General features: G+C 42.9%; 1 protein-coding gene across 1 annotated transcript; it reads left to right on the top strand.

Annotated features, from left to right (window-relative positions):
- The first annotated feature begins 697 nt into the window (after positions 1-697).
- On the top strand, positions 698-9,545 carry LOC142150900 (uncharacterized). The gene is made up of 8 exons (XM_075206075.1): positions 698-759; positions 3,190-3,280; positions 4,170-4,220; positions 6,182-6,259; positions 7,537-7,589; positions 7,954-8,011; positions 8,721-8,791; positions 8,864-9,545. The coding sequence occupies exons 1-8, from the start codon at positions 698-700 to the stop codon at positions 9,075-9,077; spliced, it is 678 nt and encodes a 225-aa protein (XP_075062176.1). The 3' UTR covers positions 9,078-9,545.
- The last annotated feature ends 10,288 nt before the right edge of the window (positions 9,546-19,833 follow it).

Genomic DNA, 19,833 nt, shown 5'->3' with positions numbered 1-19,833 from the left:
ATTCTTCTACTAACATACAAGGCCATCAACAAAATTGCACCGACATACATTTCCTCACTTGTCTTGAAATATCTCCCTACTCGACACCTCCGTTCTGCACAAGATCTACGTCTGTCCTCCACTCTCATCACATCCTCCCATTCTCGGTTACAGGATTTTTTCCGGGCTGCACCCACTTTGTGGAATTCCCTCCCACGCACAGAAATACTTCCTCTAGTCTTCAAACCTTCAAGCGTTCACTGAAAACCCAACTCTTCAGACAAGGTTATGATATTCCTCAACCATCATCTTATATATACCTAGATTACCCTATTACCATCCTCTACACTGCTAACACAAGACAACAACCTTCTGACCAACATTGCAACACACACAGCCCACTCAGTACTTTTACCTTTGCAGTCTGGCTGGTCCATTGTGCAATATGATGTAGCACATGCCCTTGTGTTTCTAACTCCCATTGTCCTATAGATTGTAAGCTTTCGAGCAGGGTTCTCTTACCTCTCTGTATGTATTACCCAGTAATGTCTTTTTAATGTTAGTTCCCAATTGTAAAGCGCTACGGAATTTGCTGGCGCTATATAAATAAATGTTGATGATGATGATCAGCGCTGGGCTCATGAGTTCAATTCCCATCCAGGGCCTTATCTGTGTGAAGTTTGTATGTTCTACCCTCTGGGTGCTCCGGTTTCCAGGTATGACCATCGAGAAGGACTCAGAAGTCCATGTTCAGCAGATTTACATTAATGGTGAGAACACGTTTTCATGATTATTATCATTAATAAGCATCTGTTTTCCCCAGTAAGCTGCCTCTGCTAGAGGGAATGAAATCCAGCATCAAGCTGCCCCCGGGTCTGCCAGAAGCGAGGTAGAAAAAGCAGCAATGTCTGACATTATATAGAAGTCTAAACAGAGCAGTATATCATCATCATCACCATTTATTTATATAGCGCCACTAATTCCGCAGCGCTGTACAGAGAACTCACTCACATCAGTCCCTGCCCCATTGGAGCTTACAGTCTAAATCCGTAACACACAGGCAGACTAGGGTCAATAACTTGTTAGCAGCCCATTAACCTACCAGTATGTTTTTGGAGTGTGGGAGGAAACCAGAGCACCTGGAGGAAACCCACGCAAACACGGGGAGAACATACAAACTCCTCACAGATAAGGTCATGGTCGGGAATTGAACTCATGACCACTACCTGTGAGGCAGAAGTGCTAACCACTGAGCCATCGTGCAGTATATTAGGTGAAGGATGTAAAAGTAGTGGAAATTAATGAATAGGGGGAGGGGGGGGGGTTAGTTATGTGTTACAAGTTTGGATGTTTCTCTCTCCACCTTACACAGGTGAATCTGTATACCTGAAAACAGTGCTTTTATAGGGGCAGTTCCAAAACCCAGAATAAATGGAGCACTGTAGGAGTGTTCTTATGTGAAGGGGGACAAATGGAAATGTATTACACCCCACATAGTCTGCAGTTTGTAAACAATGTTTATTGTCAGACATCCCCGCTCCCCAATTATTGATAATCATTCCTTCTGCTTTCCTCGTGATAAAACTAACTACGCCCCCTATCTACGCAGCCATGACTCTGGTGGGGACTGTCCTACATAACCAGGGACTGCCGGGGCATATGGGTAAGGCCATAGTTGTCCTTCCCCTTTGGAAATGGGCCCATATAGAGTTCTCTAATGTGGTGGATTAAACCCTGTGGACTCTGGGTGGAGATAACGTCACCCCACTCCATGTGTCTCACTCTGAATTCCATAATATGTACTGTGGGCCCTTCCTGGACCTTAATTGTCATCAGGAAATACAGCAACCCCTTCACCTATGATATATATTCCATATATTCAACACTGAACATTCATCATCATCACCATTTATTTATATAGCGCCACTGATTCCACAGCAATGTACAGAGAACTCACTCACATCAGTCCCTGCCCCATTGGGCCCCAGAACTGTGAGGCAGAAGTGCTAACCACTAAGCCACTGTGCTGCCCACATTAAGAACATATCCCCATGTTCATTGGAACATGGGCTGAGCTCCACACTCCAAGGTCATTCTTACACAACTGAGCTTGGATGGGCAGCTCCTAAACACCCCCATTATAATTTGCCACAGCAGTGTCCCTATTTTATCAGGTCTGCCTCTTTCAACAGGATCTGGTGACATCACGCACTGTGACATCACGCACTTGACATCATAGTGAGTGACCACACTGCCCAGGGACAGTGCAGAGAGGCAGCTCAGAGAGAGCGAAGAAGTCAAACACACAGTTGTGTTTTTCATAAGTCTCTCTATTGAAAGCTGTTTACAGGAGTTATGAGGTGAGGTCTAATTGTGAAGGTGCATGTGATAAGTATGAGAGAACCTGTTAATGTTTAGAGCACAGCACAGAGTATATCAGGAGATGAGTGATGTGTCAGTGAGGTCAGGACTGCATGTGACAGGGGCAGTGACATGATGTGTGGATGGGAATGGAGGCAGCAGGAAGCCACAGACTGAGAGTTATATAGTAGAAGGAGCAGGTGCCCCAGCAGCACAGAGTATTTAATTAGATGATTTTGTGGAAGTTGTGGTTGGCAGTGACCTGTCCTCTCCCTGATAATAATATATAGCCCACTGCCCAGTGTAGATTCTCCTTTCCTGTATGTAAGTTTAAATATTTGTTTTATTTTATGTTGCACATTTTAAACTGCATTGAATGTGAATAATTAAATGTAAATATTCCATCATTTGCTCTTTACAGAGATGATTTCTATTACGTGCTGTTTCTGAACCCTGCTATCATCTTATCGCAAAGGGGAAATATTTGTATTATCAGCAGACATTAAAGTGATAACGCCACAAAAAGCTAAAATTATATTATAATAAAAGAAAAAAATGAAACGTACCTGCACTCACCCAATCTGGTGCGTCCTGTGATGCCTGTAACGGCTGAAACAGGAAATCCCTTATTATGGTCGGGGTGGGATTTTTTTTCAAAGTTCTAGTGGTGTTGTCAAGGGCCCTCCCCCCGTAGTTGTCACACTCACAACCTGTAACTGATAGTTATTTGTAGCCACGGATCCCTTTTCCTGTTGCTCACAGATCGGAGTATGCCTGGCTGTTTGTCTGGCACTAGTGTACATTAAATAAGCAGGTAAATAAGAATGTATTCTCTACTTGTCTATCCAGGTCGAATAATGATGAGCTTGAGACCTTGTGGAAACAACTGAGGGAGAGCAAGCAAGTGGAGGCAGAAGAACTGTGGATCAAGCAGCAGTTGGTATGACAACTATCTATAACCATTTTTCTACATACAAACATACACGTACAGAGGTAATCACGACACGGTGTGGTCATGCCAGGCTGAGGGGCGTGTGACGGTCTCTGGGGCCGTGCTAAGCGCTTCTGAAGCATTAGGCTGTCTCCAATTCCCCTTCTCTAACAAACCCCCCAACTTGTCTGGGGACAAACGTGCCGACTGGTGGAATGGCGGCACAGTGGCGTCAATTCGTGACTGTCCCACCTAAATCAGGACATCTGGGAGGTATGATTGGAATATGGCCATTGTGATACTATGAACCATGTGTGTGACATGTCATTGTGCATGATCCCACGCTATATCTTCATGTGTAGCCTCCAGCTTTCAGGAGCGCTTTATATATTTATATATATACATATATATATATATATATATATATATATATATATATATATAGCGGCAACATATACACATTACTCTTACGGAGACTATATACATTCACATCAGTTCCTGCTCCGACATCCGCGTGGAAGTGGGACACTAAAAGGTTAATATCCCTCACCATGCGAACGGCTGGAAACTGACTCACGGTACAGATTCAGTTTCAATTTTTCACATTATAGACGGGATTAATAATGTGATGCCCACTGTCTGTACTGAAAAATAAAAGTACGGAAAGTGTGACATACATTTATCTGTCTCTCTCTCACTCTCTGTCACTCTCTCTCTTTCTCCATCTCTGTCTCTGTGTCTCTCACCCTCTGTCTCTCTCTCACCCTCTGTCACTCTCTCTCTCTCTCTCTCTCTCTCTCTCTCGCCCTCTGTCACTCTCTCTCTCTGTCTCTCTTTCTCTCTTATTTCTCTCTCACACTCTAAAACTGACCTTATATCTGCATTATTCCCTGGACAGGAAAGAAAATGCGACATCCTTGAAGGAAGAGAGGAGCTGCTATCAAGCCTGGTCAGTCCATCATTATATCACTTAATATTCCAATGTGATGATAGTCACAGCCGTGGTGCACTCTCTCCTCGCAAGTGTCCCATAAGACCAAAACTGAAGCTTTGTCCACACACTTTATTACTGTAGTATATACAGCAATCACCCCGGGTGTATTATATACCCAGTAATCACCCTGGGTGTATTATATACCCAGCAATCACCCCGGGTGTATTATATACCCAGCAATCACCCCGGGTGTATTATATACCCAGCAATCACCCCGGGTGTATTATATACCCAGTAATCACCCCGGGTGTATTATATACCCAGCAATCACCCCGGGTGTATTATATACCCAGCAATCACCCCGGTGTATTATATACCCAGTAATCACCCCGGGTGTATTATATACCCAGCAATCACCCCGGGTGTATTATATACCATGCAATCACCCCGGGGGTATTATATACCCAGCAATCACCCCGGGTGTATTATATACCCAGCAATCACCCCGGGGGTATTATATACCCAGCAATCACCCCGGTGTATTATATACCCAGTAATCACCCCGGGTGTATTATATACCCAGCAATCACCCCGGGTGTATTATATACCATGCAATCACCCCGGGGGTATTATATACCCAGCAATCACCCCGGGTGTATTATATACCCAGCAATCACCCCGGGGGTATTATATACCCAGCAATCACCCCGGGTGTATTATATACCCAGTAATCACCCTGGGTGTATTATATACCCAGTAATCACCCTGGGTGTATTATATACCCAGCAATCACCCTGGGTGTATTATATACCCAGTAATCACCCCGGGTGTATTATATACCCAGCAATCACCCCGGGTGTATTATATACCCAGCAATCACCCCGGGTGTATTATATACCCAGCAATCACCCCGGGTGTATTCATATAAACACATCAAGTAGTAATATCTCCCAATTTCATAGAACATAAACACTCTCAACCATACTTGCCTACTTTTTAAATCTGTAATCCAGGAGATCCAGAGTACAGGTCATGTGACTGAGGGTAGGAGGAGGCGTTGCGACATCGTTACGTCACTATATCCCCGCCCCTACTATAAAATACAGAAATTCAAGGCATTGAATAGTGGGACTTAATGACACGATTAAGCCCTGCCCCCGCTATTCAATGCCGTGAATTTCAACATTTTACAGGGTCCGGGAGGTTTGCCTACTCTTCCGAGAGCTTGGGAGGACTCCACGAAATTCTGGAGCCTCCCGGAAATTTCGGGAGAGTAGACAACTAACTATGCTCTCAACCCAGAGCTTTATTTATCTCTTTTCAAGGTCTTCCACAGTAGTTTGCATGGAGAAGCTCTGTCCTCTGGATTATTGCCCCAGTGTCCTAACTGCTATTGTATCAGGGCCCATCGTTCTCGTTATCCTACAAGACAGTGCACTGAATCTGTCTCCTCCATCTAATGCCCACATTGGGCCTTACTAGCATAAAAAAGTCATAATTTCTGGAATAAATGGCTGCAGTGATTTATAAGTAGATATTTATATAATATCACATCAGAATATGCTACAGAACTCCAGATATAATAATAGTTGTACAGTAAAATTCTACAGTAAAACAGTGTTACAGTAAAATTGGTCAAATTCTGTCATTTGTTTAATAAAATAGAGGACATCCAGGTGGTCTTACGTTTACTCCGTCCAAAAAATCCCCTACGTAGTCTTCTGTTTGCCAAATAATGTTATACAGTGACAGAGAACGATCCGCACTTATTCTGTTCATTTATAGTCTGATTTATGGTACAAATGAAAGCCTCCTAGAAACTTGGACACAGCGGTGCAGCAACATAACCGTACCTTGCAAATAAGCCCCTTTGTGCGAGGAGAGGGCACTACACAATGTGTTACACAAATATACAATATGGTGTGCGCTACGTATTCATATACTCAGATCTAAATGTAATTCTCTCTATATTGCAGCTCAGCAGCTATATGCGGGAGAATGATCTCCTGAAGAGTAGGCTCACCAGGCTGCGGCTGCTGGCCACAGAGCAGGAGGTACAGTATAACAGTTACTATAAAGAGGTGGCGCTCAGGTGGTGGCTTTGCTTACATTACCCGTGGTGCCGTCACTTCAGAGCTGAGGGTACATTTTACACGGCACTCAGTTCATAGGTGCAGAGAGAACATGACACAGCTGTGTGACCAGTAAATAACATGGACTCATGTATGTAGTAACTGATAGCCGAGCGGGATGGAGGAGCAGGTGCTTTGCTGCCGGAAATATTTTATTGTGTTTATTACATGTGTGCCCAGTGTAAAGTGTACAGACATGTAAATGTGTAATGTATTTATGTATAAACAGTAGAAGAAGTGGCGATATGGCGATACCCCCATAAACACCCCCACATCCACCTCTGTGTATAACACTTATGGATTCCACTCACCCAGTGGTCCAGTAGAGATCTGGGGGGCCCAGTGTAGATGGTGCTAGACATCAGGGACAAAATAATGTCAGTCTGGGTGAGAGATATTCTGCTCCATCTATAAGATCCAGCTGTGTCCTGGGACCAACAACTTACCATTTATTCCCTCTCCTGTCTACCTGCGTTCAGCTACCCGGCAGTACCAATCCAATGTAAACGGTCAGAAGGTTTTAGCAACCAGCAAAGAGGTGCTGCAGCAGCTACACCCCCCAGAGAAGTGTAAGTGGCTCCTGGTAGGCTGGTGATGGAGCTTGGTGGTGACAGTGATTACCCACCTAAAACACGGGATACGTTTAGTTTAGTTTGGCCAATGGGGAAACTAGGATTAATCAGTGACAACAAGTTGCTGAAAACCAGCAAAAATTATAAAGCGTAAAGGAGGACGGGGCGTCACAGCACAGACAGGGACTTGTCGCTTAAAGTTTTTGTGTAATCAATGGCGAAACGTTTTTCATAGTCTGGATTGGTTGTCCCACAATAGGTCCACGTTCCAGTATCTGATATATCAGATATAGAGATCATACTGGATGTCTGACCTGAGTGATATTTATATGGTTGTGTAATCCTGCATAATATCAGAGTGGGTTCTTGTTTCATGTTCTATATAAGTTGCTGTTAAATGAACTCTTCAAGACAAATTTCTAGACCAAATCAAAATATATTTTTTTTTATTAAGACCAATTTGTTAATTTTTCCATTAAATTATTTTCTCTTGTTCTGCTGTAAAGTGTATAGTAACCTGGTAATAACCTGCGGGGACAGACTGTGGCCGGCTTATCCGAGTCCCATGGAACTTGTCCTAAAGATTTGTTGTGTATAATTTATTTCACTCTGTGTCTCTTTCCCTAGATTATCAACAGGAACCTGCGGGAGTGGCAGCCGCAGCCAGAAGCACCTTCTCTGTTAGTATCTATATGGTTTATTCCATGTACACATACATTCTATACGGTTCTAAAGAGGAACATTTGTGTATATAATCAGTGCTGTCCATACTGCAATAGAAATATCAGGAAGTCTTTAAGTCCTGTACTGGTGACTCCAGACAGGATCTGTCTATACTGTTCTATTAATTGCATTCAGGCTCTGTCTGTAATTTTCTAAAAACTCCAGAAATATCTATTATATACTGTTAAATTGTTGCTCATCCTACATTAAAAAAATCGTATAAGAGAAACCTCCAGATAGGAACTATGACCATGGACTGTGTCAGTAACTCTTGTGAATAGAAGACATAAGATTAAATAATAATATTTTCTGGTCCTTCAGGATGAAACCTGTGGAGGAGGCTGCGGAAGATCCTGCAGAGATGGTGAAGACTGAACTGGTGAGTCCATGTCATCAGCCCCTTCCTCTATGTTATATAAAGTGAGATCATATTTACTGTCAGCAGTAAGACATTTGTACCTGCCACCTCTGTCACAGGTCATCTTTTGTTACTACTAAACATCTTCTATCAGAAAGAAAGGTTCCCATCCCAGGAGAGGGACAGATAGCTAAGACGCTCTGTGTGCTAATAACATACGTGCTCTGACCCTACCTCACCAGGTCTCCTGCACCACACCAGAGCTCTCACTAGTATAGTGCATTGACGTGGAGCAGGAGGCCAGCAATGGCAGTGATTAGCATGATACCTGGTGGTTACAGTCATTACCATGAGGAAGGACTTCTCTTTCTTTTCCCTACAGGCTGTAAGCTCTCTAAGCTGGGCGTACATTGCAGCAAGACCACCATCAACAAAATTGTGGCCAAGATCCAGGCACTCTGGCCAAGCAGCCAGTTTACCTCTGGCTTACACTAGGGTCTGTTAGTACAGTTGGGTGATGACCAGAAACACCTAACCATGCAGGATATTTAACTAGTTGATTTCAATTGGATTATTAGCAAATAATGTGCTGTTCATTTTGGGGCAACTTGCTGCAATATGGGACCAAATGGTCAATATCGTAGCATGGCCGGCCAACTCTGACTTCCCTAACTTCAGTGGCTGATCTTGTGTCGTACTCCTCATAATCCCACCACTGATTTTCCTTTAGGAGCGGCAACTGCAGATGAAAAGTGCTGTAAAACGTAAAGAGCAGAAAAGGAGCAGCATTGCAGGACTGAGGTAAATTATTCTCCTATTATTATTTCAAAATGATTGCAACTGTTCATCGCTATAACATAGTTTCTCTTTCAGATTGCTATTTAACATCATATGGAATCTCATGCGCTGGTCCTGCAAGCTGCTGCTCCTGTCTGGCATTCTGCTCCTGCTCTTCTATGTGCTCCTGCAGACATACGCGACCGTTACCACCAACTGCAGGAGCTGCACTAGAGGGATGATGGAGACTATGGAGTTAATCCTGAGGCCCTACCTTGCTATCAAGGTTGAGGGCCCAGTTCCCATATAATAGCTTGTCCCATCAGGAGAAAGGGTGCAGGCTCCTCTACCTGGTTGGTCTACTCCTTGTCCCCCAGTCCATACGGTGTAGATGTCCTGCTGCAAGGAGGCAGTGACCAACAGGAGAGGTTGTCGCTCTCTGTAGAGACCCATTCGTTCCAGCTCCAGCTGGGACGTATGGATCTCTACAGAGAGTGACGACCTCTCCTGTTGGTCACTGCTTCCTTGCAGCAGGACATCTACACCGTATCAGATGACTAAGGTAAGAACTGGACCTGTGAGTCAGACCAACCGGGTAGAAGACCCAGCACCCTATACTTTCTGCACCTCCCTCTAAAACATCTGCACCAGCATAGGAGATCCATACCATCTGCAGGAGCTCGCACAGGAGATCCATACCATCTGCAGGAGCTCGCACAGGAGATCCATACCATCTGCAGGAGCTCGCACAGGAGATCCATACCATCTTCAGGAGCTCGCACAGGAGATCCATACCATCCGCAGGAGCTCGCACAGGAGATCCATACCATCTGCAGGAGCTCGCACAGCAGATCCATACCATCTTCAGGGGCTCGCACAGGAGATCCATACCATCTTCAGGAACTCGCACAGGAGATCCATAACATCTGCAGGAGCTCGCAATAAACCCATTGAACCAGAGTCTAGTACTGTTTCTTTCATACTGTCATTTATTGTTGCAATGTCTAATTAAATATATAGATATACATTTCTTTAAAGAAGTTCCTCTCCCCAATCATTAACCAGCGCTACAGCTAGAAGCAGGCTCCCACTAGAGCAGGGGGGGGGGCGGGCAATGAGCATGGAGACCCCCTCTCATAATGTGAACCAATACCACCCTACTCTTTTTTTATTATTATTTTTTTTTATTTCCGAGGTACATGACTCGGAATCACCCGGTGCAGTGCAAACTGTGCTGGGGAATTGGGACTTTGGACCCTTCCCAAAAGGGAAAGGGCCCTGTGCCTCCCCATCCTGTAGAAGCCAAAAGGCCACAGAGAGGGAAAAAAAGGGAGATCTTCAGTCCCTCCTTTGCTGAAGCTAGGGAGGGCCCCTTTATATCACCGACATAAAAGGCTCCCTCCAAAAGGAGGGAGCCTCAGATGACTTGGGGAAAGAGGGTCGCCCATAAGATCCTATACCCAAACCCCTACCAAATGTGGCAAAAACAAAGACACATAATCAAAAGAGTGCTTGGTACCAAGTGTAATAAATAAATAAATAAATAAGTGCTATTAAAGTAATTCTATCGTTTTAAAATAAGCATTGCCCAATCAATTGAATGTGTGTCCAAAGCACAAAGTGATTTATTTTTAACAGATGTAAATAGTCAACAATTCAATACATTATTATATCATGATAAAGTACAGTACAGCACAGCCAATACCAAAAGATAAGTACATACCAAATGCAATCGCTTGCGCACGCTGCGCACCCACCGGACCCGATGGACAATATTCTGTATAGAATATTGTGTCAGAGTTGACTGAGGCCCCAGTGAGATGCAACTAATATATATACAGTCAGTGTTTCATTGTGAACAATAGAGATGACGTAGATTGTTTCTATAGGTCCAGACGTTGGGTGGGTCCAGGCCAGACAGGTAATAGGTTGATTCAATCTAAGGAATCCAAAGGTGGGGGTCTTCTCTCCAGGGGGTCTGCTCCTTTTCATAGCCAGTATCATACAAAGGTTTTACTCTCTAATATCAATAACTAAAGTATGCAATGTGCGATCTCTTCGCCGACTGCACCGGACAGCTGCTGATGATTAGGGCTTCAATATGATATCAGGCATGACACCTTTCCTATTACCTAAACCTTTAATAACACTACAATGTACATATAATCAACATATATATATATATATATATATATATATATATATATACATATATATAGACTAATAATAAACCGAATACTATCTGCTCCTGAATTACAGTGTAACAGAACCAATATGAAATTATATAAATAACTAACTGTTGTAATGCGAGTGTGTGCGTGCGTATTTTACCGTGCGAACGCACCACGTCACGTAACACGTGGCGTACGCTTCGCAATACGCACGGCAAACCAATATTAAACCAATATACTTTCGTTCATCCAATTATACGACTTCAACAGTCCACCCTTTGATAGTACAATAAACTATCACCTTAAAGATGTTATAAGCAGGATCTCAGTACCACGTTTCATTGTTATGTAATACAAATCCCCTTTGGTGTATGTCCACACTGTTTGTAGATCTAAACAAGTTATCATAAGAGAGAGTCTTAATCCTCTAAACGACTTCTTCTTTTACTATAAACCGTACACTTCTGGAGCTTGGAGATAACCTTTTGTATGCCCTTCAAGGGTGCAATAAAACACTTAATACATTATTTGGAAAGGTACAAGGCACAGTAGAACGTGTATCAGCTATACAGAATTCTCTACTACAGTTCTTCAAGTTTAACAGGTTCTTCTGTCCAACGCATGTCTTTAAGCTCAGAATACATTTAAACACTTCATGTTCATCAATAGCATCATCCTATGTCTATCAATAATGTCATATGCAATCTCCTTCAGCTTACGTTAATATACACACATCTAATAATGTCACCAGTTCTTTTCATCAACACTTGTGGGCGGGCTATTGTCTGTTCGTTCTTCCCAGTCTCTCAATACTCAGATTTAACAGTGATCGGCTTGTAAAGCATTGGGAGACTTCAGACTAAGGGACCTAGGTGTCCTACTTTTTCCCCTAGTGACCTCCCACCCATAGTTCGGGTACCTCAAGAATATTTAGTGGAAAGAGAACTAATCCTACTTGATATAATCACTGAGGCACGCGTGAGCACGCCCAGCACTTTGTTTGGTCTAAAACCTTACCCTCCCAAGAATGATAATCATTCTCAAGGATGCCTGCTCGAGTCCGGATATTACTGGACTGGCATTGCTGGGTGTATCTCTTTTTTTTTTAACTATGGGGTCGCCGTACTTACGGACGTAATGCTACTCAGACAATAGCCCCTCGCACTTTCTCCAAGCTCCAAGGTTTCCAAATTTTCCTTTACCCCTGAATTGAATAGAGTAATTGGCCGGACTGATTATGCCACTAACTTCTTCCTCCCTAATACCTCCTTATCATTACCTGAACCAGTCTCTGTCACCTGCTAATAATCAAAAGAATTAACCGTCCTGAGAAGAGAGTGAAATGAGAGAACACAAAAGAGGAAAAACTACAACTTCATGCTGGACAACAGTCTTAGCCTTTGGCTCAGGTGCTACTAACTGCATCCGAGGCCTTCCAGTACAGACTCATGAGTGCCCTTAGACCCTTCTCTGAGTGTTGGCCCCTCTGCAGTGGGTGGTATGGGCACCAGTGTGTCTCTGCTACCCTTGAAGCCGTGAGGCTGGTAGCCTACACCTGGTACCTGTCTGGCAAATAACCTAAGCTTAAGAAATTTCTGCTCCACAACTTACTCTCCCGATCCAACATCCTGACAGTTAGTGTGACCTTTCAGGAAACAGTGTTTCGGACGTTCTCGGTTGCTGTCTCACTATTTACCTTCTCTCAAGGTCTAACCTAGCCTCCCAGTTACAATCTCATCTCACGAGGGGTCAAGAACATTTCAAAAACTGACAGGTTAGGAGTCTGCCCAGGGGTGATCTCTTGGTAGCGGAAAAGGACTAGTGGCACTTCAATCAAGTTCCAACTCTTATTCTATTCTATTCATTCTACCGAGTACCACTACTTTATGTTCACACTGGTTTATGGCTAATTGAAAGTATGTGATTTGTTACCACTACTCATACATTATACATCTATTATCAATAACATGAATACCCCTATCATCTATTATAACTCTAGGACTATCACATTGAATAACAAAAGCTTTGAGTATGATACAGTAATGCATTAGACACATTTCAATACACCTCTACCCAGACATTTTTCATTGGTACACCTGTGTATACTTGAGGATCCTGCATGGTGGTAATTGGATGACGTGTATTTGTTTTACCTGGAGGAAAACCCATCAGCAGGAGGGATATGGGATGGCTCTATTGGTCTACCTTGTCCATCTCTCCAGAGTCCACCAGACTCCTCACCTTCCAGACAGTTTATCCCTCGGGTAACACAAATCTTCCTATATTAACCAATATGTGTATGCGTGCATGTGTGTGTGTGTTCACCTTTTTAAATCTAAAACAATACAACAAAGAACAAAACAAAACATAGATTTGTTAGCTGTCACATAAAACCCTGCTGTCTATTTGACAGCTATGTTCTCCCTGGTGTGACAGCCATGTATGGTTGTGCGTGTAAGTGTGGACCTTACTAGCAGCTACTTCCGTTGGTAACTGTGTCCCTGTATAAAGTCCTCTATGTAGTGTCCTAATCATGTGCTGGTATTGCTATAAAACGATTTCTCAGTCACCTCAACATCGCCCTCTAGACTAGAAAAATGCTAAAGACCAATGTATATCAATCGATTTTCCCGCTGCCAACTCACATGTCATTCTCAGTACCTCATATTCAGCTACTTGACTAAGTGGGAAAGGCAAAGAGGTCTCTTTCTATAACACTTTCTTCAAATATAACAGTATCCAGTACATGCCTGTCTAACAGTGAAAATTATAAAACATGAAAATTCTACATTTTCTAGGGTTTCACATTATGTCGTATCTTGTGGTAAAAATCCTACTCCAATGTTCTATACAGAGATGCATATCTGTATGCCTCACCTCTAGCATTCTTCTGTCCTCCTGTCCTGCCCACCCTTTGTGCATCCATATAAAGGCACATTTTTGTACAGGGGGCACGAGCCAAAACAAAAAACAAAACAGATATGCAATCTATAACACATGAATCGTATTTCCACAACAGAACCTTTCTGCTTAAAATCAGCAGTTTCTATACACATGAAAACAAAACCCCTGACTGTTTCTGTAACTCATGTCAATCTAGTGTGTGTATCTCTGAATTTGTCTTATGTAAAAACATAAAAATATGTTTTAGCCCCATTGTTGAGACTGTGTCTGATTTTATCTCTACCAGAGCAGAGAGAGAGAGAGAGAGAGAGAGAGAGAAAGGTGGAGAGAGAGAGAGAGCGGGAGAGAGAGAGGTAGAGAGAGAGAGAGAGGGAGAGAGAGAGAGAGAGGTAGAGAGAGAGAGATGGAGAGAGAGAGAGAGAGAGAGAGAGACTAGCGTTTGTGTAAAGAATGAGAAATAGGAAAGCAATGAATGATGGGAATACAAAGGTTTGAATACAAACATACATGTAGAAAGGGAGATTTTTTTACAACAAAATGACAGCTGGATTGGACTCTGACTCTATGGGGAAATGGCTGTATTCATTCCACTGTTCCCCTTAGCTATTTGCTAACTATGACCCCTCCCCATACTTGACTAGGGGTTCTTAACAGTGCAATCCAGTGTCGTCCGTCATTTGTTCATTAAGAACTCGGTATCTCATTGACTACATACCTTTTCAACGGACTATTATTAATTAACTCATTATTAAGGGTTTTATATTAATTACGAAGGTTTTATATTTATGGGATGGGTTAAAATTGAATCTGGGTGAATTACTAGTATCTGCAGACAGGGTGACAGTTTTTTTTTTTAAATTATTATTATTATTATTATTATTTAAAAACAATATGTTGGAAATAGCTACAAAGAACAATAAAGCTACTAGAGACATAAGTGTCTATTTATCAATGTGCGGTGATGAGGCAGATTTTCTGTTGCCACTTAACGCAGTGATAGAAAATCACTTATCACTACAATTTATCAATAAAATATTGCGAGTGATACTCAGCAGCCTCTGCAGTACTGTCCGCTTAAATTTAAAGCGGCGCTGCCTTGTAAAGGGAAACTTCCCTTTACAAGGCAGCGTCGCTTTAAATTTAAGCGCTGAAGACGCCAAACTCGCGGGTGTTGAAGAACCCGGAGCTTCATACATTTACCCCCAAGTCTCAGTATATATATATTATATATATATATATATATATATATATATATATATATATATATACACTGAGTCATTGAGGGATGGATCACTGTATTCTGTGCGTATTGAACACAAATCCCTTCTGCACATGCTCACGACAGGGACTATTGGTCACCAGCGAATGCAGATCCTCAGCGCCAGCAAACGCAACGGGCACTTACTACGGGCTGCAGTTTTGAGGTGTGAACATGGAGGTAAAGGGGTGTGGTGCCGTAGTTAATTCACAATGAGGGCGTTCCTGTGCAGCGACGTCCAAGTCAGGGTCGGGCGAACCTAAGTAACAGCGTGGTTCTCAGCGTATAGTACGCACCTGCTCGGGGTCTGGTTTATTTCCCCACGGACAACCGCCAACATACACAACAGTACAGCGGCTCAGTGGTCACAGTAACGCATGCTCCCCAATCTCCTGCATACTCTGCTAATTAAACACTGCAATAATAAGTCCAATTAAAGCATGCGCTGTATGCTGCCATTCCGTATGCATCAGATATTGTCTGCATTCTGTCCTGTACAATTATACGAGAACTACAAGCAATTAACAAGGATTGTTTGGTTTATACATTTTTAAATGTGGCTGTTTACTAGTAACATAACTACATTATTACTGTTTTGCTGTTTTGGTTTTCTGATACATACATGTACATACTTTGTTTCATATTATGGTCTAGTCAGGTGGCACAATGCAGAATTGTGTTTCCTGTTTTATTTGTTATATCTGTTATATATTTTTTATTTTACAGACACATTATGAGACTTAAAAATCCACTTGTAGTTCAAAGTCATGGATTAATGTATTTTTTTAATCCCTACATCCTTCTCTCTCAAATATAGTGTCTTAGAAATGGGGGAGGCACAGGTGGCAGCACACGAGGGCAATAGCCGTTAACCCCTCCAAAACCAGCATCCAGTCCATCGTCGCCGGCCCGGGGAGCGTGTCTTCAGGCCACGTGCCAGTCTCTTTGGGATGTCTGATACTGAGGTGGTCCGTCGTTATCGGCTCCCGCCTCGTGTCATCCAGGACACCTGCGCATTGTGCAGAGTGACCTGGAGCCAATGCGCCACATCCCGACAGCAGCACTGCCATTGACCTGTTACGATGTTGATGCCTTAGTCAGTATTAGCACAGGCTTACCTAGGGCGTGGAGTCTAACGGCCTTCCGGTCTTCACCAAGAACCACCGCAAGGTAGTGTGGACTTTGCTGCCCCCAGATTTGCGGCCTCCAGATTAGCCTACTGACGTAAGGGAGAAAGTTCTAAGTGATGGCAGGCAGACAAGCAATATGACAAAGCGGTGCAAGTACAGGCACTAACCGTTAATTCCAGGTGTTGTAGGTCTGGAGCAGTAACCGGTAGATGCACGGAGCCATTGGGTGCGTGGCAGGATATGGGTCCAGAGACACAGCCGGGTCGGTACACAGGTGATATCAGGTATACGGTGCCAGAGGGAGATCCAGAGAATAGTTGGTAACACAGCCGGGTCGGTACACAGGAGGTATCAGGTATACGGTGCCAGAGGGAGATCCAGAGAATAGTTGGTAACACAGCCGGGTCGGTACCACACTGTTGGCGGTATTGCACTTTTTCAGAACAGGGTCATTCCAGACCACTGTGGGAGTCACGGCAGGGATGTCCCAGAAGTCCTTCAGTCGTGTGCTGAAGGTTGTTCTGTGGGTGTTCCTGTCGCGGTTCAGGCAATTCATCCATCTGCCACTTGATGAGAGGTCCCTTGTGCCCATAAAGCGGCAGTGTGCAACCATAGTCGGCTTTCCACATGTCATAGGGGCAGTAGATGGGACACATGTAGCCCTGGTCCCATCGGGTGGGAATGCTGTGATTTATTTAAATGGGAAGCATTTCCACTCGAAAAATGTCCATGCTGTATGTGACCCGTCTCTTCAGATTCGACCTGGTAGCTGTGTGGCCAGGGAGTACACATGACTTCTTTGCCTTCCGGCAATCAGGGACGTGGCAACGATTGCAACAGAGACAAGGGGGTGCAAGGTCACATGGTGACGTGTGGCTATTAGGTGCTAAATTATTTATTTTTTTAGCCTAAAATACGTCATCTGCAGTGCACCCAGAAAGTATTCACAGCACTTCAATATTTCCACATTTTGTTATGTACCAGCCTTATTCCAAAATGGAATAAATTGATTTTTTCCCTCAAAATTCTACACACAATACCCCATAATGACAATGTGAATTTTTTTTATTACACATTAACTACCCGTCAAGCATCAACAATTCAACAAATGCTAAATACAATGTTTTAATATGAAACTCAACATTTGAACCAAACTTTCTGTAAGTTATCCTTTATAACCTAAAAGCTTAAGTGGAATAAATTAAAAGTAATTAAGCGGATGAGTAAATGTCAAAACCAATCTACAGTAACTGGTACATTCTCTAATTCATGTTAGATTGGTTCATCATCCGCCTGGTGTATGTTGGGTTGTTTGGTTTTCAGTTTACATGAATGAAGATATTTCAGGTGAGAATTAAATACCTGTAAAACAGGTTTTATGAAACATCTGGTAAGAGAAGTTTTCTTTTATCATTTATGACGCTGGCTGCGGGCAGTGCAGGGTGATCAGGGTGATATGAGGAAGCTTTGTCTCTTGATACTATTACAGATATAACCATTGTGTCACAGAGGACTTTGTAATACAATGTTACTGATGATTGTATCTGTATCCAGTCGTGGTCTTTTTCAACAGACATTAGAAGAAAGGCTTCCAATGCTCAGCACTGAGGGTAATCTGCAACCTGTCATTGATACATCTGAGTGTGGAAAAATTTGTTTCACATGTGACTTGTGCTGTGAGTGTTAGGAGGTGTTTGTATCCTAGGCCTATGCTTGTGTATGTCCCAGTGAACAAGTTGAAGTGTGATATAAACACACACTGCACAGTGTTACACAGTTTGCACACAGACTTCTTTTCATCAAAAGCCAGTTCACAATTTTCCTTCCTTATAATATAGGAATTCCCCTCTAGGCCGTTCAGTGTATAATCCTCAGGAAGTGATCTTTTCAGCCTGTCCCAGTTATTTGCTAAACTCCTCAGCTCTGATTGTGACTGGTCTTTATTTGTACATTGACCTTCACAAGCCTTTCACTCAGCTTTTGCAGTGCATTACGAGGGAATACGCTCTTTCCTTACCCAACATGCTACCAAAACTCTTATCCATTCTCTCATCATCTCCCGTCTTGGCTACTGCAACCTCCTGCTATCTGGCGTCTCTGACACCCATATATCCACACTTCAATCCATCCTAAATGCTGCTGCAAGACTGATCTTCCTCTCTCATCGCTCCACATCTGCTGCACCACTCTGCAAATCCCTACACTGGCTCCCTGTGTCCTCCAGAATCCAAATCAAATTACTCATATCAAAATACTCTCCCTCCCTCCCTCTGTCCCTCTGACCTGCGTCTTGTTTAGTCTCTGGTAACCACCTCTCACTCCCGCCTACAAGACTTCTCCTATACTGCTCCCCACTTATGAAATTCCCTACAAGGCCCAATCAGACTTTCCCACAGCCTTCAAATCTTTAGACGCTCTCTGAAAACCCATTTGTTTTTTAGAGCTTCCTTTATCCCTGATGATACTACAAACACTAATACACCCTCACAACTGTCCCAATCTCCACTCTGAGCCACACTCGCTCCTCTTGTTTTAGCTGTGCCCTCTTCCATTTCGAATGTATTGAGACAATACCCTTTGTTTTCATGTCTGCATCTATTGTGTCTACCTTGTGTGTCCCTTTTTTATGTATGCCCTGTTTCCCTACTGTACGGCACTGCAGAGCACTGTGGCACCTTAGAAATCTACGATAATAAAATTAATATTAAAGAAAAAACATTAAAAATTTCAGAAGTTGCTTTCTGTACATTGCCATATGTAAAAAACAAACAAAACATTTACAAATAGAACTGTTTACATGAACAAAATATCATCCTTTAGTTATGTCCGTCAGTCATTGATTATACATGTGCACGGTGAGTCCCTTACCGTTGCCAGTTTGGTACCATGGATCTCCCAGGTTGGTATAAAACCTTCTAGAGGACATTGGCGGATCCAGGGGGGGGGGCAGCCTTAGAACACAGAAAGGGGGCGGGGCCTAAATCGCCCCCCCTAAAATCGCCCCGGGTAGGGCAAATGTCTGGGTCCGCCCCTGCTAGAGGAGTTGGCGCGGCCTCCAGGTAAGTTCTTCTTCCCATGGTTTTATTTCTATAGAAAAAAATGTGGTTACTGTTATAATTAAGAGGTATTAAACCACTGTTGTTACTGTCAGTGTTACTTTGTTACCAACCTCTTAGTCTGATTTACTTATATATAAATATCCAAACTAGTTTCATCATTATTATGAGATGTTCCTTCCTGCAGTACAGATGGGGGAGCAGGACGTATACGGATCTCAGTGGATTTCATATAATATGGACTTTAATGATTTATCCTCAAGTAGTCACCAATATACCTGCAACATATCTACATTTGTATTAAACACTGTTATCTGCTCAGAGAATAGAAGGGATAAAACAAGGAAAATGCCTCAAGGATCTTTGTTACTGGTGGATTATAATATAAATATAACCAATAAACATTTATTGTCATCTTACAACCAGATTTAAACACATAAAGTGAAACGTGTAGATATGAATCATACTTTGATTGATCCATTTACTGTAGAAAAGGCTCTTTCTTTTGAGAACCAGCCTCATGTACAAGTGTTATATTCATATCCAT

Source organism: Mixophyes fleayi, chromosome 4, assembly GCF_038048845.1.
Source record: "Mixophyes fleayi isolate aMixFle1 chromosome 4, aMixFle1.hap1, whole genome shotgun sequence".
Classification (NCBI taxonomy): Eukaryota; Metazoa; Chordata; class Amphibia; order Anura; family Limnodynastidae; genus Mixophyes; species Mixophyes fleayi.
The sequence above is the reverse complement of the archived record's forward strand: the minus strand, read 5'-3'. Positions and strand labels throughout refer to the sequence as shown.